This window comes from Charadrius vociferus, unplaced genomic scaffold (genome assembly GCF_000708025.1).
Source record: "Charadrius vociferus isolate BGI_N301 unplaced genomic scaffold, ASM70802v2 scaffold15, whole genome shotgun sequence".
Taxonomy (NCBI): Eukaryota; Metazoa; Chordata; class Aves; order Charadriiformes; family Charadriidae; genus Charadrius; species Charadrius vociferus.
Window position 1 is genome coordinate 26,885 of NW_009650064.1, and position 22,227 is coordinate 49,111.

Genomic DNA, 22,227 nt, shown 5'->3' on the forward strand with positions numbered 1-22,227 from the left:
TCTTCCAATTTCATGCCGTTCAAGGTGAAAGAAAAAAAAAAAAAAAGAGATTTTGTGTTCTTTGCCATCAGATATCTGCTTATTGAAGCATGTTATGATGCCTGCAATTAGATTTGCACTGCTGTGGGATGAGGGAGTCAATGGTGGGTAATTATTGTAGCTGGCAGCGGTTCTGGCTGCTGTCGGACGGACCCTGCTGGAACTGCCCAGTGCGGTGCCACTGCTCTCAGGACAGGCAGCAGCAGCGCAGGAGGGCAGCTCCTCTCCTTGCCTCTCACCTTCACTAGGAGCATCATCCACTGTCCCGCTCTGCGTCCGTGGAGAGGTCCTGGGCAGCTTTGACCTTTCTGAGAGCGCAGACTGCTGTTGGGCCAATATGTGAGATGAAGGACTTGGGCATTCCTCTGAAGTCAACTCACCTGCTTAAAGTTATGTTGTGTTAAGTGCTTCGTTCAGTTAGTAGTATATATTCTTTTTCACTCCCCAAGAGGCTACTTTTTCTTGTAGGACACAGACGGGTTTGTAGAGATATATGGTAACTCCTGCAATTCTGCGAGCAGAAATGCTTTTACATTTGATATAGGTTGGTGGGAACAGAGCATCCAAAGGTTTTATATGACTGCATACCCAGAACAAGGTGGGCCTCACGCCTGAAAGTTAGGAGAGAAGAACGAAACTGAGAAAGAACTCATTTTCATTTTCATATCATCTACAAAAGGAAATGGAAAACTAAGCTTCTCTGTGGCTCTTCTATGTTGTAAGACCTAAGGTATACAAATTTATGAACAGCATTTAAGCAGTACTGTGTAAAAAAGCACCATGAAAGTAACGTGCATCACCACTTAGAACAGAGCTGAGTTAGGGAGAGGTGCTACACACAGGGATGGTGCAGGTAGCGCGGAAAAGGATGTGGCTTTCAGCACTTTCAGCACCAGAGTGCTGTTGTGGGTGAATCCATATCTTCTCTTAGCACCAGGTGCATGGTGGCACTGGGTTAGTTAACCCCAATCTGGAGCCAGGGGCTGAGGGACAAGCAAACGCCCCATTGCCCTCCTGCTGGCAGCCAGAACACGCCTGGGACGCATCTCTCAGCTCAGACACCAATGCCCACCCCCCTGCCAGACATGTACATGAGGCACCATGCCCAAGCACCACTCTCTGATGCTCCACCATTGCCCTCTTCTCCTCAGGGAGTAAGGTTTAACCAGCTCACATGGTTGGCACAAGGCACTTTGAGACCATCACTTTCCAGAGCTGGGCAACTCTCCCTCCCCACCATGCCCTGTTTGGTGGTGTATTGTCTATCACTACCAGCCTTCCCTGGTCCTCCGCTGTGCTGCCCCAGCTGAAAGCTATTCCAGCACAGCCCCGTGCATATGAACATGCTCTGGTTCAGGAGGACTATACACCAAACATTAAAATGTATTAACTGTTACCTCAGATGACAAACACGTATCACCAAGGGACAATTTTGCAGAGGACAGATAGGTATTCGTGATGGTAATATCTTCTAGTTCAGTGCTGAAGTGATCAGACTCTTTGATGACGTTATAATTTAGGGCCACACCGTAGTTGGCCGGTTTCTTGTCCCGTTTCTGCTGGCAGTTGCAGAGTTTCCTGAAGGCTGCTCTGAATTTCTGGGACATAAGGTTGTAAATTACAGGATTAATGGCACTATTTAAATAAATACAGATTCTGCAAAATAGCAGGAACCAGTTTTCTTGGAAGGGGCTGGAGAGAAAGGAGTTGACCACCACAAGTGTGCGGTAGGGCATCCACAGAAATGCAAACAGGACCACCACCACAGCCAACATCTTAGTAACCTGGGGGAACACAGAGGTAGACAGAAGAGGGGCAGAATGTTAGTACTTATCTTGAAAGCAACATGTGCATTCCTACATCTCTAGGGCCAAAGCAAAACTACAGACAGTCTCTTCAGCAGAGAATTTTTGATCAATATTTGATTCAGAAAGGTTTTCTACAGTAAGAAGGAAAAAATAAACTGGCTCCAAATTCCTCCTAGTTTTTACTAAATGATTTCTTCCAGATGACATCCCTGAAAGCTAATTGTTATAGACCTGAGGATTTGCAGCTTCTCAAGCTGGAAGGCGGTGTTGATACAAATTTTTTGGCCATTTTTTCCAATCACAATAGACCTCCTCCTTTAGACTAGTACAGCCTGTAGAGTAATTGAACCTAAAGCCTACTCAGATTATCTGCATTAACAACCACCCTAAGAGTTTACAAAAGCAAAAAGCAATGCAATAAAATAATAAAAAAAGATTTATTCCTATTCCTCAAATCCTCGATATTTAATTAGATCTTCATTATTTGATATTTACTCTGAAATGTCAATTAAAGTTTATGCAGCCAAGGAAAAGGGGATTATTGATAAAACTTGATTATTATAAGAACTTTCATCTGTTCTGTAGATTGGTTTTGAATAAAGAAAAATACAACCTTTGGGGATACCCAGGACAGCTGAAATGAAGTGAACAAGAAATAATTAAGTAGTTAGAAAAAAATAACTGTAAAAAGAGTCTTTATCTTGTAAATAATTTAATGCTAGTATATATGGTGTTCCCTAGTCGATTATAGAAAGTTTGAAAGGTATTAAGAAACAAGGTAGAAAGTACAGTGAGATGTGAAAGTGGGACAATATGGTGTGAGTCAGGAGATTATTTGGTTAACTGTGTGTGCGGGAACTGGAAAGCGTTGCCACTGATTTTGGTGAGCTGCAACTGCTTCTTTTGACTATGTTTTTTTTTTACTATTTGCCTTTCTTCTTGACATAAACCTGTTGTTGCCTATTGATGGATTAGTTTAAAGAACTTCTTTTTACCTTTGCTTCAGTCATGTTGTACTTTCTTTCTCTCTGGGTACCTGAAGTTACACTTCAACGGAACAGCAACACCTGTAACCACAGGATACATTCTGGCTGCATGGGTTATAATTTCATTGCTTGCGGAAAGGGTGGATGTAGATCAATAAGAGATGAGTTTCAACAGAAGTGAGGTGGGGGAGATATCTCCACTACAATCACTATTACATGCCAGTTTTAGGCGTGTTTTCTTGTTTGAACTTGTTTGAACTTGTAAGAGAATATATAATTCTCTTGTCTCCTGATCGGATAGTTCATTATATAGAAAGTCTGCAGTCTCATGGGATGCATTTTCTTATAGCTGTCTAGAAAGGCACATAAACATATAACCAAATTTGTCTGTTTTTTTACACATATTTTGATAAAGAATGGTATGAAGAGCAAAATTACATATTGATATATCTGTAGCTATGTATCTATCTTCAAACGCCCATATTCAAAGGCTACAATTTGATCCTATAATTCTCCCTTCACTCCTGCTTTTGATTTCCCTACAACAGTGTTCAGAAGTAAAAAATGAGAAATATTGTTTCCTTTTTTTTGTCACTTGAGTGATACATTTCCTTCTGACTTGTAGGCTGCTTTTCTTATTTACTGTACACAAACCATCATCATAATAGAGCAAAATGCAAATGTGAATGTCTCAGGTAGCTAAAAGGATGTTTTTTTCCTTATCTCCGAAACATTTCTAAAAGGACCACTCCTGTGAACATGGCTGCAAAGAGCGAGGTGACCCAGTGCTTGCCGGCTCTAGCTGAGGAAGACTCAGAGCTCCTCACCACCTATCTCTCCTCCCTCCATCTCAGCTCCAGCCTGAACCTCCAAACGGATCAAATCCATTCCACTGAGAATAATCGTGGAAAATAATCCACATTTAAAGGAAGAAAGCAACCATTTGTGGAGCTTGAATTAACAATGGGACTGAGCCCAACTAACAGATGTGTCAGCTCAGGCATTCAGAGGGCAGGTGGGTAATAGTCTACACAGGCATCAAAGTACTTTGCCACCAGAAACTCAGCAGGGGACTCTGTTGTCATACTTACTGATCAATGGCAATTTACATTTCTTCTGAGCATGTCTTTAAAGAGCAATTGCTCAGAGAATCACTTACAATGTGCACCCCTCAGTTTGAATCCTGGGTTGAACTAGAAATAAATGGATCTTACTGTCAGGAAGGGGATAGTTGAGAGTCACACAATTACTGCTTTACAGCAATGAAAAAAAGCTGTTACTCTTGAAGTGACTGGGTCCTATGTGCCTCAAAGGCATATATGTATGCAGTGTGCAAACTATTAGCTGAATTTATGTATACTGGCAGCCTGCTGTGCATTTTCCTTCTATCTAGCACCACTAGCTTGTACTGCTGCCATGTTCAGCTTACTGAGGTTGTGATTTGACAATATATTAGAACTGGCTGTTAGTACCAGATAAAAAATATCGTGGTTACAGCACAAAGTGCCCTAAGCTGAGATCAATTCAGTCTGCAGGTTCAAATGTGTTTAAGAATGCCAAAAAGGTTAGCTTCACACTGTCAGGCTTTATGCCAGGTAAGACATTGTCTTGCAGTGCTCAGATTCCAGAGTTTCCTGGCATTAACGTAAACTGAAGCCAAAGTAACCTGTGACTGCAGCTAAAAGGGCAATCCTCTTCTCACCTCCCTCCTTGTGCTGGCCCCACATGGGATGCCAGTCAGGTCAGACTGTTGGTCCAACTGAAAACTAAGCACTTCTCTGTAGAGCTGGGATTTTGTTTGCTCAGGGTAACGATCCAACTCCTGTACCCATATTCTGCCACAGGATCTACAGGAAGTGCAGGAGAAGAGGCAGAACCATGTGGCCATGGATGGCACCTCTTGGTGGTTCAGTCTGTGCAGGCCAATGAGGAGAATTCACCATCATTTTAAACTGGCTGCAGTGTGTTCTTCCAAAGCTGCCAAAAAAACCCCAAATCGGACACAAGGTCTATATTGCCAGGCAGCAATTCAATGGCCTGATCCACCTGACCAGTAGTGGTTGTGTCTCCAAGACCCACTCCAAAGCCCTGAGTTCAGATAGTTACATGCCCATAGGTAAATCCTCCCTGAGCTGGCTCCCGAGGCAGTGTCTTTTCATGACCGCCTACTTCAGAGCATGACCTTTGTGAAGATGAAAGCAGCTCCTAGAAGGTGCTCTGGCACTGCTCACTTTTTCCCCAGCATGGCCAGAGGGCTTGCCACCCCACCGCAGGCTGAGGCACCCCTCAGGGCTTCTGACCCAAAGGTGCTGAAACATGCGCTGGACTTGTTTTTTTTCACCTGAATTTGCCTTTACAGATGAATGCAGCTTCTAAACACAGGATTTAGGCCAAAGCTGCTTTCTTATCCACACCAAAAATCTGCACTGGGACTGATGAGACTGCACAGAAACAGCTTGGAGGAAAGTTTCGTCCACTTTGCTTAAGCAAACTGCCATACCCATTTTCAAACCACCTCATATGAAGCATAAGTAGGTATCATTTGGGGGTGTGTGTGTGTGTAATTATTTTACCTCAGTGGAGTGCTAAGGGACAAACTTTTTTAGGAACCTGCTTTTTATTACCTGTTGTCTCTAACCGTACAGCAAAACTCCCTGAATGCAGAGGCACTAGCGTCCTGATTTCATTAATCAGGTGAAGGCAAGCATACACTAATGGCTCTTTTCTTGTAGATGTGCACTGTATATCCTATACTCAGAGTACAAATTGTTTTTAGTTAAGGAGATTGAAAACATGATTAAAAGGCTTTGGCTTTTAGTCCAAATTTCAAGTGTACTTTGAATGATAGCGAAGTGCTTGAGATTGACTGTGTACAACCACTCTTCAAGCCCTATGTTTTGGTTTCTAAGAATGTTCTGAAAAATATTTAAAATGTTTTTTACTAAATAGATTCCCAATATTTTAATTCTGAATTGGTATTATCCTTTTCCTTCCTGCTGCAAAACCTCGTCATTCTGAGAAAGTGCTTTTACGAGACATTTTCACGACCATAGTACTAACAGTTTGGTAGTTTTTTCCTTCTCCTTTGAACACTGATCTTTCTTACATATTGATAGGTAAAAGTAATAGTCATAGTTACTAAGTTACAGTGCCACAGAATCACTCTGGTGTTTTAAAGTCGTGAAATAGTACTTTTTTTTTCTTGTGGTTGGTGGTGTTCATTGCAAGGCACAGAGATTGTATATGCCAGCCCGTGACTTTGTAATCCAGAAGAAGTTGTACAATGAGGAGGAGGATTAAGTAAATAAAAGGATTAAGGTCTTGATATAATAACACTGCAAGTGAAACTAAGCAATGTGATCGAGGGTTTCAGGTAAGCCATACAGAATTTATCTTGCTTTGAAAGATGGAATCTGTGCTTGCTCTGCTGTGAGAGAAGAGGGAGGTTTCTCTAGAGGGCACATCATCATCTACTGTATCAATGACTAAGAGAGCACTTTCTCTAGAGAGTAACCTACCTTTTTTAATTGACCATGCAGGGACCTTAGATGATTTGACTGGACTAAGCAACTATGTGAGATATGCACAATGTTAAGTGAGTCGGATCCCATCCCAAGTATAAATAAACACACTTGCTATCAAAGTCTGTATTTATTTTTCACAGTCCCCTTGATACCTGAGGAAACACGAAATTCCTTTGGGGAAAGTATGAAATCTACCTGAAAATATGTAGTTCAATGTTCATATTGAAATGCACAAGAAAAAATATTGGGATGTGTTGGTTGAGCTAGATGGGATAAAATGGAAGTGTGGATGAGATCAACACATCCAGAACCAGGACCTCATCTGGAGGACCAGACAAATGAAAAAAAGGGAAAGAGAAAAGGAAGCACATGGCTTAGGTTGTGTTTTCATGAGCACATCAGCCAGACAATGTGTGTGCTCTTAGCTGCTATAAAAGGGAACTAGGCTGCTTCTTTGTCTTCCCATCTGCTTCCCCTGTCCTCTTGCTCTCTTTTAAAAGGTAATGAGCTGCTTACCAAGGTAGCTCACAGAACGGGTACTCTTTGAAAAAAAAAAGATTTAATTTTCCCTGCATTTTCAAAGTTTTCCTGTGTGGCAGGCAAATGCTTTTTCTGCCCTTCAGTTTTAAGTTCTCTCACTCTCTTCTTCCTTCCTGCAAAGCCTGAGTCTTCAAGACATTTTCTTGTGTCTGGACAGAACAAAATGGTTCAAATAATGAGAAGAAAAAATGTTAGTGTTTTAGAAATGCTGAGAGATTGGGGCTAGTTGGGGAAAAAACAAGAAACAAAACCAACAACCAAAAAAAAAAGCACTGTTAGCAAAATTAAACACCCGCAGAAAAAAAAATTTAAAAAGCAGAAATAGCTTTTCTCCCTTGTACTGTATGTTGTAAAGAAACATTTAATGTTGGTTGGTGTTACTTGTTAGTGAAACATTGTTTTATTGTGAAATCTGCCCTGATGTACTTTGAATAACACGTTTTCTGTTCATGAAATGAAACCTTTCTTTCCCTCTTGTCTTTTTAATAAAAGACTTGGGAATAATATGCCTAAAATGGACAAGAAGGGAAACTGGCATCAACCTTCAGCTTTTACCATCACAGGTGCCGATCTGCTCTGAATTCATTCCCTAAACAACAACTGTAAAGTAAGTGTCTAAACTTTCCAAAGCTCAAATAGGAGCCACTATTTCTTTTATTTCTGCAAGCAAAGACAGTTTAGAAGTGGAATTGTGGTGGTACTGTATACGAAAAATCAAAGAAAAAGAAATGTTGAGATTTATTTTGATACTTATAGTACTTTATCATGTGAAGATGCAGAAAGGAAGACTATGAGTAAAGACTAAATGATTATTAGCTTAATTTCAGGCATTTGTAAAGTTGAAGATGATATTTGTGAATATAAGTTGAATATGAACTGCTATTGATAGAGGCAATGAGCAATTCGATTTTGCTGGTTTTGGCAATGGACAATATGGTCAAATCTTAGGGACAAGCACTTGTATTTTTTCCAGGTTTTATGCATGAATTTATGCATGCACATTACTGTTTATATATAGTATAATAGATACTATAATTTATATTATAATACTATATATATACACTGTAATATATACTATAAATGCCTGCAATTGCAGTTAGCGTTTGCTCAATTGCTATTAATTTTGATTAGGGTACACTCAGTGAATGTATTTTCTGGAAACTTAACAATATGGATGGTTTGCAAGTACCAGTAACAGCCCATTTTGGAACAGCAAAGACAAATTGGTAGGCTAATGCACGGCTGAAAAACAAGAGACCTATCTATCTGTTGCATCTGCCTTTGCAACTGCAATGAAGAAACTAAAACAAAGTTGCAGAAGAACAGCTACCCAGAAGGCTAACAATCCAGATGTTTTCAGCCAACTGCAGCACCACTGAAATTGGTACTACCATAGGGGTTTGTCTGGATGATCTCTAGAGGCACCTGACAGCATCAGTGATTCTGTGAAATTATAACGAAATATTGGAGGGAAATTTCTTTAAGGTCCCGAGGGGTCTGAGACAAAGTCCCTTGTTGGCTTATGATCCTTTGGATCACGTTCAATCTTTCTTGCCAATACATGCAGTTTTTACCCTAGTTCCATGACAACAATCACAGTTTCCCAGGGCTTCATGAAGTCCAGGATTCCTTAAGCATTCAACCAACGTGTTTGGTTGCTTGGCTCCAAATCCAGTCTGTATTTTCTGGTGAGTGAATAGATATCAACTTTAATTCACTTCCTCGGGACCTGTGATAATCTGTCCAAATGATCATACAGTTGTTAAATAAATCTTAACATTGAATTTGCATTGAAGTTCCTTCTTTGGCTCTGAATCAAATAAATGGGACTTTGAACTGTCTGGCCTTAAGAGATACTCTTTGCCATGATATCGTCTTCTAATCGTATTGATCTTTCCTCTGTTAAGCTTTCAAGTTTCATCTACTGTGACCTGGGTTCAACTGAAGTGTGCTGGAAAACTTTGCTTTCTCAACTTCCCTCCTGTTCAACTTGAGGAAATGTGTTCCTCCCCTCAGGGACAAGGGAGCAGAACAGAGCTGTCAGATCTTTAAGGAGACTTTCAACAGATCACAAGAGCTGTCAATCCCCAGGGCGTAAGAAATCAGGAAAAGAAGGCAAGAGACCAGCATGGCTAAGTCAAGACCTGATGGTCAAACTAAAGTGCAAGAAGGAAATGCATGAGCAGTGGAAGTAGGGACAGGTATCCTGGGAACAGTATAGGGATGCTGCTTAGTTGTGTAGGGATGGGATCAGGAAAGCTAAGGTGCAGCTGGAGCTGAACTTGGCAAGGGACATAAAGAATAATAAGAAGCGCTTCTACAGGTATGTCAGCCAGAAAAAGAAGCTCAAAGAATGCATACTCCCCATCATGAACAAGACTGGCAAACTGGTAACAATGGACAAGGAGAAGTACTCAACAACTTTTTTGCTTCAGTCTTTACCAGCAATCTCTCTTCTCATTGAAGAGAGATTGTCTTCCCTCTTGAATGGATGGACCATACGATAAGGACTGGGGGAGCAAAGTCCCTGCTGGTGCAAGAGAAGATCAGGTTCGTGACCACCTGAGGAACTCGAACATACAGAAGTCTATGGGACCTGAGAAGATACATACCAGAGTCCTGAGGGAATTGGCTGATGTAGTTGCCAAGCCACTCCCCATGATATTTGAAAAGTCATGGCAGTTAGGTAAAGTCCCTGGTACTGGAAAAAGGGAAACATTTCACCTATTTTTAAAAACGGTAGAAAGGAGGACCTTGGGAATTACCGATCCGTCAGCCTCACCTCTGTGCCTAGGAAGATCATGGAACAGATCCTCCTAGAAGTTATGCTAAGGCCCATGGAGGACAGGAAGGTGATCCAAGACAGCCAACATGGCTTCCCCAAGGGCAAGTCCTGCCTGAGCAACCTAGTGGCCTTCTATGATGGAGTGACTAGACCAGTGGACAAGGGAAGAGCTATGAATGTTGTCTATTTGGATTTCTGTAAGGCCTTTGATGCAGTCCCCCACAAGACTCTTCTCTCTAAATTGGAGGGATATGGATTTGATGGGTGGACTGTTTGGTAGATGAGGTATCAGTTGGCTGGTTGCACCCAGAGGGTAGAGGTTAACAGCTTGATGTCCAGATGGGGATCAGTGACAAGTTGTGTCCCTCAGGGCTCTGTATTGGAACTGGTACTGTTTAATATCTTCACCAATGACGTAGACAGTGTGATTGGCTTTTCAAATATCTTCATCAATGACATAAACAGTAGAATTGAGAGCAGCCTTAGCAAGTTTGCAGACAACACCAAGCTGAGGGGTGTGGTTGACATGCCTGAGGGACAGGATGCCATATAGAGGGACCTGGACAAGCTCATGAAGTAGGCCTATGTGAACTTCATTAAGTTCAACAAGGCCGAGTGCAAGGTCCTGCACATGGGTTGGGGCAACCCCCCAAATCAATACAGACTGAGGGATTAATTGATTGAGAGCAGCCCTGAAGAGAGGAACTTGGGGGTGCTGGTGGATGAAAAGCTGGACATGAGCCAACAGTGTGCTCTCACAGGCCAGAAAGCCAACCACATCCTGGGCTGCATCAAAGAAGTGTGGCCAGCAGGGCAAAGGAGGTGATTCTGCGCCTCTACTCTGCTCTGGTGAGACCCCACCTGGAGTACTGTGTCCGGCACTGGAGCCTTCAGTATAGGAAAGACATGGACCTGTTGGAGTGGGTCCAGAGGAGTGCCACAAAAATGATCAGAGGGCTGGAACACTTATCCTATGAGGACAGTCTGAGGGAGTTGGGGTTGTTCAGTCTGGAGAAGAGAAGGCTTCGGGGAGACCTTATTGCAGCCCTTCGGTACTTAAAGGGGGCTGACAGAAAAGATGGCAATAAACATTTTAGCAGGGTCTGTTGTGATAGGACAAGGGGTAAAGGTTTTAAACAAAAAGAGGGAAGATTTAGACTAGACAAAAGGAATAAATTTTTACTGTGAGGGTGATGAAACACTGGCAGATTGCCCAAAGAGGAGGTAGATGCACCATCTCTGGAAACATTCAAGGTCATGTTGAACGGGGCTCTGAGCAACCTGATCTAGTGGAAGGTGTCCCTGCTCATTGCAGGGGGCTTGGACTAAATGACCTTTAAAGTCCCTTCCAACCCAAACTATTCTATTATTCTATCATTCTATGTACACCAGAACTATTTAATTCTGTTTTCTCAGGTTCAAATTATTCAAATCACCCAGCAGAAATACTCTATAGTTTCATTGTGGTCAAAAAGGTCTCACCTTACTCATAGTCACCTTTTCATTTTCTCCAAATCTTCTGTTGAAAAAATATTATATTGCTGTTTATCATTGAGAGGCCCTATTGGCAGTCAAATGCTTTCCCACAGTGTCGTTCAGCTATATACGAATTTCAGTCTAGCAAGGTTATTTTATTTGCAGAGCATAGCTGAAAGCCCATTCAACGCAGTCATGTCCAGCTCTATCAGACCTGATAGGTGTTTAAGATTTTTCAGATGCACCATCTCTGGAAACATTCAAGGTCATGTTGAACGGGGCTCTGAGCAACCTGATCTAGTGGAAGGTGTCCCTGCTCATTGCAGGGGGCTTGGACTAAATGACCTTTAAAGTCCCTTCCAACCCAAACTATTCTATTATTCTATCATTCTATGTACACCAGAACTATTTAATTCTGTTTTCTCAGGTTCAAATTATTCAAATCACCCAGCAGAAATACTCTATAGTTTCATTGTGGTCAAAAAGGTCTCACCTTACTCATAGTCACCTTTTCATTTTCTCCAAATCTTCTGTTGAAAAAATATTATATTGCTGTTTATCATTGAGAGGCCCTATTGGCAGTCAAATGCTTTCCCACAGTGTCGTTCAGCTATATACGAATTTCAGTCTAGCAAGGTTATTTTATTTGCAGAGCATAGCTGAAAGCCCATTCAACGCAGTCATGTCCAGCTCTATCAGACCTGATAGGTGTTTAAGATTTTTCTTTAGTCACAAACTAAACACAAGCTTGAAGGCTTATCTTCATGTTTCAATACTAAAAGCAAGTCTCACACTAGTTGATTCCTCGGGGCCTAATGCCACGTAGCCTTGAGCAGAAACGGATTCCTCTGAAAATGGAGCATTTCCTCAGCAAGTTCACTGATGATACCAAACTGGGAGGGGTGGCTGACTCTCCAGAGGGCCGCGCTGCCATCCAGGTGGGCAGGTGAGCTGGGCAGGTAGGAATCTAATGAGGGTCAACATAAGCAAGTGCAGGGTCCTGCACCTGGGGAGGAAGAATGCTAGGCACCAGTATAGGTTAGGGGTGGACCTGCTGGGAAGTAGCTCTGAGGAGAAAGATTTGGAGGTCCTGGTAGATAGTAAATTGTCAATGAGCCAGCAATGTGCCCTTGCCACCAAAAAGGGCAATGGAATCCTGGGCTGCATAGGGAAGAGTGTGTCTAGTAGGTCGAGGGAGGTCATTCTCCCCCTCTACTCGGCACTGGTGAGGCCACAACTAGAATACTGTGTCCAGTTTTGGGGTCTCCAGTTCAAGAGGGACAGGGAACTGCTGGAGAGAGTCCAGCGAAGGGCAACCAAGATGGTTGAGGGATTGGAGCATGTCCCGTATGAGGAAAGGCTGAGAGAGCTGGGACTCTTTAGCCTGGAGAAGAGAAGGCTGAGGGGAAACCTTATTACTGCTGACAAATATCTCAAGGGTGGGTTGAAGGAGGATGGAGCCAGACTCTTCTCGGTGGTTCCCAGTGACAGGACGAGGGGCAACGGGCACAAGTTGGAACATAGGAAGTTCCGTTCCAACACACGGAAAAACTTCTTTATGGTCAGGGTGACAGAGCACTGGCACAGGCTGCCCAGGGAGGTTGTGGAGTCTCCTTCTCTGGAGATTTTCAAAACCCGCCTGGATGCAGTCCTGAGTAATGTGCTCTAGGCAATCCTGCTTTCGCAGGGGAGTTGGACTAGATGATCTCTAGAGGTCCCTTCCAACTCTGAAGATTCTATGATTCTGTGATTCTGTGATACCAATATCTTGCTTTCTTCTGGCAGACATCTTCCCTCAGGAGAAAGTCAAGTTTTGCCTACTGAATTGTAGCAGCTGATCACAAGCTCTGCAAAGACAATAAATGACTCTTACTGCTTTCCATAAAGAGGGGATCAGCTGAATTTAGCTTCTGACAATGAAGAGGCAGAATGAACAGGTTTCTCTTCCTTCCGGGACACCAGGAGCCTGATGGAAAGTACAAAGTGAATTGGAAACAGACTCCCATGTACGAAGCAGTGCCTGACTGCCAAATAAAACTAATTTTCTTTCTGAAAACCTTTAAGATACTTCTATCACACCCTGCTAGCCAGTACAGTTCTGTAAAACAGAATAAATGTTGCATAAGTGGGATTGGTTTAGTTCTTCAGAATTGGATGTAAGAATGGAGTTTGACACATCCTGTGGGTACGTATTGGTGCTCCTTTCTTGGAAGAACTTTAGTTTGCAGTGTAAACAAGTAAGTCATAATTTCGGTAGTTGTTCAACATCAGCAGTAACAGTTGTTGTCCAGTGAAACAAAAATGTGTTAGAAACAGAGACACTTCATGAGAAAAAAAGTTTATTTTGTGCCTTTCCCTCTCTTTTGACATTTCATAAAAAAGACTGATTTTTAGACCTGTTTTTTTTTCTTTTTCTTTTTTTTTTTTTCCTTGTCTTCCCTGTTGAGTTTTGTCTTGCAGTGCTTTGAACAAAAACTTCAGGGGGCCCTGAAGAGGGCTTTGAAGGTTTTGTCCATTGGTGGTTGTTCATATGGGGGGTATTGATCCTTTAGTAAACAGATTTTGTTCCTGTTAGCTTTCCAGACATTGGAATTAAATAAATATTTCCTAGAACTAGCATAGATCAGTGACTTTTAAATTGTGTGGGTGGGAGGGTGAAGGCAGGGAGTGGAATGAGTAAACAGAGGACCACTTTCTACCTGGAAGAGCTGATTTTCGTTCATTGGAGATGTACTATAACTTCATGTTGAGCTCATCCCTAGGCATCTCACATGAAAAATATATTAAAATAGGCTTGACTCACCATTCTAAAATATATTCCAGGCCTTCTTTCTAAATCATAGAATGCTCTAAATTGCCGTTCTGTTTTGAAAACAAAACAAAAGTCTGCTCACCACCTGAACACTTTTTTCCCCCTTCAGTGCTGGTGTTATGTCTGTTTACATCAGAGACTGAAAATATCCGTTCTGACAAAACCGAACAAGGTCCATTTATTCTCCTTCAGCAGTAACCACCTCTCCCCTCCCCATGTTTATCTCTCTGCTGAGCTTCCCGCCATATCCCCCCTCCCCTTGCCTCAGCTTACGTAGCTGTCCTCTACAGTTGTAAGGAAATGGTTATTTTACTCTATATTTGCTTCCTTCCTGAGGACAGAGCTATTCTAGATGCCATATCCAGATTATTCCTCCCTTGCCCTGATCTTTCTGTTGGTGCCAGGTATGAGGAAACATCCTAGGTGTTGAATCCAGGATGGTTTTCAAGTTGGTCTTCACATTTTTAGTCAGTCGGCTTCTAGTTCTGGGCTAACTTTCATACCAGGAACCTAAGTGATGTATTGTCATTTTTGAAGACAGCAACTGAAATTGCATAACTGTATGACTCACAATAAAAAGCATTGACTTTATATAGAAGATATTGGCTGTACATAGAAGACAAATTCTTGGAAGGAGATTTAAAAACAGAAAGCTGACAGTACATACATAGCTATATGCTAACACAATAATACAGGTTAAAAAAAGTCTAAAAAACAACAGGTAGAGGAGGAAATGCTTTCTTACCCAGGTAAAGAGCAAGTTTTTACCTTTCTTAACAATGGAAGGCTTTCCAAACATAGATGAGGTAATGGGAAGTCCCACAAAAATTAAAGAAAATGGTATGACCTGGCAGTCTGGGTCAAGCTAAATCCAGATTAGTCAAGCGATCCAGGTCAGACTAAGTGGGGAAATCAATTCACATACCGCCATGTTGGATTAGTCATCATCAAAAATGGTTATGAAATTCCTAAGTTAAGCCTTCACGAAAGTTGAGGAAACCTATCTAACTTACTGTTTCATTCTGGTACATTGTATAAATGTGAACGCATAATAGGTTAATTATAATAGTAATTATTTATAATCACTCAATGGAACTGCACTGAATTTCCATGTCTAAATTTTGACAGTGGGGAGGTTGCAGGGGTGGCCTCTCTGAGAAGAGACCTGGGGCCACCCTGTGCTGGACACAAATGGTTCCATTCAACACCAACAGGTCCACTACAGGACACAGCTGAGCCCATCAACCAAGTTGGTGGCACCTCTGTGAAAACATGTTTAAGAAATGGCAAAAATGCTGGAAAGAGAGAGGGGGGAGAAAAGAACAAAAGAGTGAGAAACAGCAGAGGGAACACCAAAGTCAGAGGAGGAAGTGCTCCTTGGCAAAGCAGGCACCACCTGAAGGGGCTGCAGCTCATGGAGGACATGCACTGAAACAGAGGAAAAGAGAAGGAAGGAGTAACAAACCTCTGCAACCTGATAGCAACTCTCCCTGGCCCCATGCTGCTGGTTGCCTCACAGAAGGGACTGAGTGTAACCTGTGGCTATAACAAGGGGCAATAAATTGGCAATAAATGAAGTTATTTTTCCTGAGTCTGCATTGCCCATGACGATAACTGCTAAGTTATCTTCCTGTCCTTATCTTGACCCATAAGGTTTCTTGCTCCTCTTCTTCCCATTTTCTCTCCCATCCTGCTGGGGGGGGGGGGGGGGGGAGGAGAATGGGCAAGTGACTGGGTGGGTGTTTGGCTGCAGCTGGAGCCAACCCAGCACAAGAACATGCACAAATTTCATTTTGTAGAAAAGTTCTTGGGTAAATATGAGAACTGCCACAGAACTAGGAAGTGTACACCACATTTTCTGTCACTTTTTCTACAGATCACATGCTGGACATCGTATACAACTCTGTCCCTCTATTGCAAGCACAGTTCCAAGAAGGCATATAGACAGTTTTACATGACAGTAGAACTCAATATGAGGCCAAACTATAATGTTAGCTATACGTGTCTTTGCCAGAACAGCAGGAAATTTTAGCTTGTGTTTTGCTAACTGTTGACATTTTAGATTTCTTTGAATATGAACTTGTGTTTTCCCATTTTACACCACTGGCTATATTTTGCATGCTGCTATTATATAAAAAATATTACTAATAATGCCACGCTATCCTTGCTTTGCTTCCTATGTTGTGCTATAGGCAAACGCTAGCTTTACTCAAAATGGTGCTACTTTAAACAATTGGGTTACTTAGGCTTTTAGAAAAAGTCTTGCTGTCTTTACAAGACATAAAAGACATCACATTATATTCCTTGTTTTTTGGTTTCATAATATAATAGTATCCACCTTCAGCAATGCTCAATGTAAAAGATTTACCTGTTTTTCAAGTGATGCTAAGCGCACATAATCAAGCATGTATACTAAAGTTATATTAAGAACTTGAAAAGCAGATTATATTCTTCTACTAATTGATGGACAAAGAAAAGCAAAATTAAACATTTCTAGTCTGACTACTAACTACAATTGGAGACACATAATTAAATATAACCTGGCGCACATGTTTCAGTTGTGCATTTCAAAGCATGGTTCTAGTGCTCTGTGAACGCTCGGTGCTCTAGGAGGTGGCTCAGTTAATTTTTGAGGTCACTGCCATCTCTGTAATGAGGGAAAACGGTCCCTCTCATTAAACAGTAACAATCCATGTAAAATAGGAAGAATATAAAGTTCAACCCCTCACCCAAGGAGGGGCACTCAGCTTGTTTGAGAAGCTGCACACCTCAACTTTGCTTCCGGAGGGAACTGTATAGTGCTGGGGGTAGAAGCATCCCGCTTGGCAAAGCCACCCTCAGGGGTGCCTTGCGGCGGCGGCCAAAGGCAGCGAGGCAAGTTGCACAGCGTGGAACATTGCTTCCCAACACTCCCATAGAGCTGCCTGACCCCACTGGTGCCTGCTCCCCAGAGCCAGCTGCGAAGCAATGCACCCCACATCTCTCAGCACTGCGCCCGGCTGTATGACCTGCTGCATGCTGTGTGAATATGAGGCAGTCATCACTCCTGAGCCTTTTCAGCTGTGGTTTATTGCAAATAGCCAAAAATTAATCTGCTAGCTATATTCTACTTGTATAATCACACATTGCAGCATGCGTGTTTAACAATATAAAAAGAAGACGGTCAAACCTATACCTCAGTTTTGAGCTGTCAATACATAAAAATATTTTATAGGAGACCGAATAACAAAGCTACTCTAGCATTTACGAAGCATTTTTACATACAGACTTAAGCTGAAGGGGACTTTTCACGGGGGAATGAGAGACAGGAAAAGTAACAACTTGGCTGCATTTGCAGAGTGACACAGTGCCTTAGCCGGGACAAAATCTCAAGCTTCCTAAACTCCCAGGCTATTCCCCTCTCTTTAGATTTCAAAAATAACTCAAGTCACTTTGTATATTTGACAGGTTTACTAACAGCCTGCAATATAACGAAACTATAGTTTAAAATGTTTCATTCTTTATTGACAACTACTAATTGCTTTTTCATATAGGAAATAAAATAATATTTATTTTTCAGGCCTTGCAGTGGGTAATAATGAATAGACAAGAAAAAAACCCAACATATTTATGTGTGTGTATACATATCACATAATTTCAGCTCGACTACTTAGCAAAAAGGGAGAATATATTTTACCCCCTTCCACACATTTATACTAGCGATCCCTAAAACAAGTGGGTTTTACGTTTCAGAAAGCCATTTCAAACTTCTGTTCCTACCTGCCTTCGAGAAGCAATAGTGCTATTGAAACTCCTGTTAGTCATCTTGGAATTCACAGGCTTGCTTTGGCGAGCCACATCATTCCTCCATGTCTTAGAGTTTTCTTTGGGGTCCGAAGGGATGGGGTTCAGGAACAGTATTCTAGCAATCAGGCCATAGAGGACAGTCGCCAATACCATTGGCACAACATAAAATATACCGAAGTCCATCATGTAGATAGGAGAGTAATAGCTCCTGGACACCTTGTAGCCACAGGATACAACAGTAGTGTCTTTGTAGACTACTGTGTTAAGATCTAGCAAGAAAAACCAGAGCATACAGTACATGGAGGTGAAAGCCCAGACAAAAATAATGATCTTTTTGGCTCTTGAAAAAGTGCATAGGAATTGAGCTTTGATTGGGTGGCAGATGGCTATGTATCTCTCAATAGTGAAGGCAGTGATGGAAAAAGAAGAAGCATTGATCCCTAGGTACTGGAGATAAGTGATGCAGAGACACCCCATGTAGCCATACACCCAGGATCTATACAGGCTTTCTGTGATATTGGGTAGTCCTGCAGCCACAAGCACCATGAGATCTGCCACAGCCAGACTCACCAGATAGCAGTTAGTGGGAGTTCTCATGTGTTTGGTTCTGAGGACCACCAAAACCACCATGATGTTGCCCACGATGCCCAGTCCACAGATGAGGAGAACCAAGAGGATGGTGACCACTTGGTATTCAGCTGTAATCATCTCCTGGCTTGATAGTGGCAGCCCAGTTTGGTTCTGCTCGTCCCCTGTGCCATTCTCCATCTTCACCAGCCCACTGCTGCTTCTGCCCAGCGCTTGGTCTCAGCACATGTTGTCCATGGTCCCCTGCAAAAGGGTGAGTGGAGCAGAGCCTGGGTGAGCTGCAGCCCCAGAGCACATTCTCTGTGTAGTCACAGTTCCATTCCTGTACTGTCCTCCACTCATTGGAAAGCACCTGGACTTTCAGTCTTTGTAAATTCAATTACCAGGCAGGTTAATCCCTCTCAGACTCCGGCTCATCCGCACAGGTTAAAAAGCTGTTTTCTCATATGGAGATGGGAGCTTTCCCCCCTGCAGAGGAGGAGGAGGAGGAGGGGCGGCAGGGAAAGCAGAGCCCTCCTGCACTGCCAGCTGGCTAAAGCATTGCACGGGACTGAGCTGATCCAGTCCAGGCAGACTTGAGCATCACCGCTTTCCAGGAGGAGTCGAAACGCACCGAGGGTGGAGACAGCAGCGGGAGGTGAAAGTAGAGTGATTTGTAAAACCCCACAGGTTTTCTGCTCCACGCTGCTTTCCCTCTCTGCTCTCAGATGGTTATCTCGCGTATCGATCATATTGATCCACCCTGGCAAACAAAGGGGAGGCTGACTGGCAACAAAAATACACCAATTTCTCAAATTCTGACTTCCCCCGTGTCCCTGTCCTTGTGAAAGTGATGGTAATTTACACTTGCCTCCTGCTTTGCAGGGAGCTGTAAGAGTCCTTTTCAGAACTGACAGGAAAAAACGCATACCAGGTTTTGCAAAGAGCAGGAAAAACTGAGTTTCTTTACTTTACAGAAAATTCTGTTCAAAATCTCAGTTGCTATTGCTGTCTTTTCAGCTCTTTCCTGGATTGTAGCACAGCAACAATAAAACCATCAGAGCACAAATTGCTTCTTAATGAGATCAGTCACACACATGTGTACATGCACACACACACAGAGTGCTACTAATGCACCACCGTTTCCTCAATGACGAGTCTTCTCTGGTGAAATAAACTCCTCCTTGTTCAGTCAGGTTGTGTAAAACCACAGACAAATCAAAGACTGGTGGAAATAACTGCTTTGAGATACATTGATGAAAGCACCACAGAGGAAGCAGCAGTATTCACAAGCCCAGCTGCACTTGGAGATGGATGCAGAGCTTTTCTGTCTCACTTGCTGGCGATCTTAATGCCTCAGTGAGAGAAACCACAGCAAAACCTTCTGCAGGGCTCTGTGAAAGAGCCCATGCCAACTCCCCATCACAGTGTTTCAACCCATTGTTTCTCCTTATACTATTGTGTTAAAAGGCTGAAGATTAAGTCTGCCTTGAAACCCCCTTTTTCCTCCATTTAGGACAATTTAGGGTTCAAAAAAATAATGTGTTGTACAACTGGGGATAAACAGCTTGGATTTCAAAACAGATTTTAGTGTTAAGAGAGAGGGATTAGCATAGGCACATGATGTAATGTTTGCAAAACTAGGATTTAAAATAGTCTGAAACAGCAGGTGGTGACAAAAAGAATACCACCTGAATAAGAGCTGAAAATAAGATTCCAACAATTTCAGAAGTTTGAAGCCACTTGGTTAAGTTTTCCAGTCATTTTTTCCATTTGTCTGTTCACAATTCTGTTGTGATCAGATGCTTTTCATCTGTAGACCCCAAAGTACTTAACGAAGTAAAGCAAATATCATTATTCCTATATAACAAATGAAGAAACAGTGGTGAAAAGAATCTGATTCATTGCCAGTGGCCTAGCAGTGGCCTGTGGGAAAATTCAGATTACCGGTTACTTGACCAACAGTGTATCAACAGAATCATATCATGGGTCTCATTGAGATTCTGCTCCATGCGATCTGCAGATCCCGTTATTCTGGACATAGCTGAAAGAGGAAGAATGCCAGAGCTAGTGTGATGCCTGTGTGTCAGAAAAAGGATTCCTCCAAGCCCCCTTCATCCTCCACAACATTTTATCCTTCAAACTGGACAGATGCCTCATTAGCAATGTGTGCTTTTAAAGCTGTGTGGTGTTAGTGGGTGTAGCCCAAGATGCTCAACCTGATAGCATAAAACACCCCAGGAGGGAGCCCAGGAGTGAACTATCACAGATTTAGTGTCAGTAATAAGGGACCCAGCAGGGATCAAACCCACCAGGGCATTGAACCAGAGTTCAAACAAGGAAACTGAGTTAGTTGACAGCCTGGATAAACCCCTTAACCCTCAGTGGCTTCAGCTGAATCTGAAGTTTTTGGCACTTCAATAGTCTGATTTCTCTTTCAGTGCTGACTGACGCCTTTCTGCCACACCATCCCACCAAGAAGTCTTGTTCCTTACATGTCCATGTATTCTGCTAGCTTATTGTAGGCAATGTGGATGGTCTGAGTTGGGGCTGAGGAACTAGTATGTCTGACAGTAGGTAAGTGTTTGCAGTACCAGAAGTAATGGCTGAGGACACATGATGCAGAGAAGCTGGAGTATATTTAAAAGCCCACATGACTTTGAAGTGAGTATGGGAAGCCCGGAAGATGTGCAAGAAATGTATTATCTGATGATTGCCTCATTTCTCTGCATCTGCTACTGGTCTGCATCAGAAATGGGATAGCCTATCTTGTCTCAGACAGTAGTACTCTTTTTATGGCTTTTTGCGAAGTGTTGCATTCTGGTAAAGAAAAGTTGTCACTGTATGGCTATAGGGAAGTATATCTACAGGAGGCATTTTGAGGATTCTGATAATATCGATTAACATCCTTTATGGAGTACTTCCCTTTTCTTTCCATACAGTACTTACCCAACTTGTGATATTTCTGTAAAATCTGCAGTAATTGCAGAAGGAATTTCGAGACTATACATATATGTCCTATGTAATTAAATCATCTGGTGTCATGGACTTGGCATAAACATCATGTGATGCACATTGCTCGATACATTCAAATTGTCCTTTCAACATGATCATCAGTCAGAGATCAGATGCTAAATTTGGGAATAAGTAACAGATCAGTGTTTTCTCCCAGTTAATGCTACGTTAATGCAACCGTCAAAATACACTGACTAGTTTCAAAAGCAGTTTGCCATTAATACATGCAAGCGCAGCAGCTGTGCCAGAGAAATTTTGAGAGCAGATGGACCAGAGATCACTGTGAAACTTCTGCTGCATATCTGTTACTCCATTTTATACACATACCTGTTGGTCCAGGCATCAATTGACATTACAGGAACAAATGAGTACAGATGCAGTTAGTAAGTCCACAACAAAGGATAGGAAAACAAGCCCCTGAAATGTGCTGACTCTTGCTAACATATTTCCGTTGGTACAACCCTTTGGGTAGGAGGAAGAGGGGGAAGCATCGTGTTGATACACCCCATGCTGTATACCACTTAACCAACAATATTCTTGTCTTTTGTCTCAATTAAAATGCCTCTCTGCTCACTTGAGGCACAACAAACCCATAACAAACTGTCTCATAACATTAAGCACATGCTGATATGGAACAATGAATCACTATAAACACTTCACCTCACTAGCTATAAATTATTCTTAATTCTGTTTCTCCAACTCAGATCACTTCCTTAGCTGGCCTTTCCTCTTCTGAGAAACAACTCCACAAAAATGGCAATTTCATACTCTATTACCTGCCTGCACTCAGAGTTCATAAAAAATCATACGTAACTTGGATTCTTTACTCTGTACTTACTGCTGTACAAATGTCTCCAAGGCTGCAGTTTGTAGACAACAAAAGTCACCA

At 42.3% G+C, this 22,227-nt stretch overlaps 1 protein-coding gene across 1 annotated transcript; it reads right to left on the minus strand.

The window, feature by feature from the left end:
• Positions 1 to 1,436: 1,436 nt before the first annotated feature.
• TRHR (thyrotropin-releasing hormone receptor) lies at positions 1,437 to 18,524 on the minus strand (the record flags this gene model as incomplete). Its single annotated transcript, XM_009891796.1, has 2 exons — positions 17,730 to 18,524; positions 1,437 to 1,823 (listed from the first exon to the last, which is right to left on the minus strand). Coding segments are annotated over exons 1-2 (1,182 nt in total), but the record flags the coding sequence as incomplete, so codon positions are not given.
• Between the last annotated feature and the right edge of the window lie 3,703 nt (positions 18,525 to 22,227).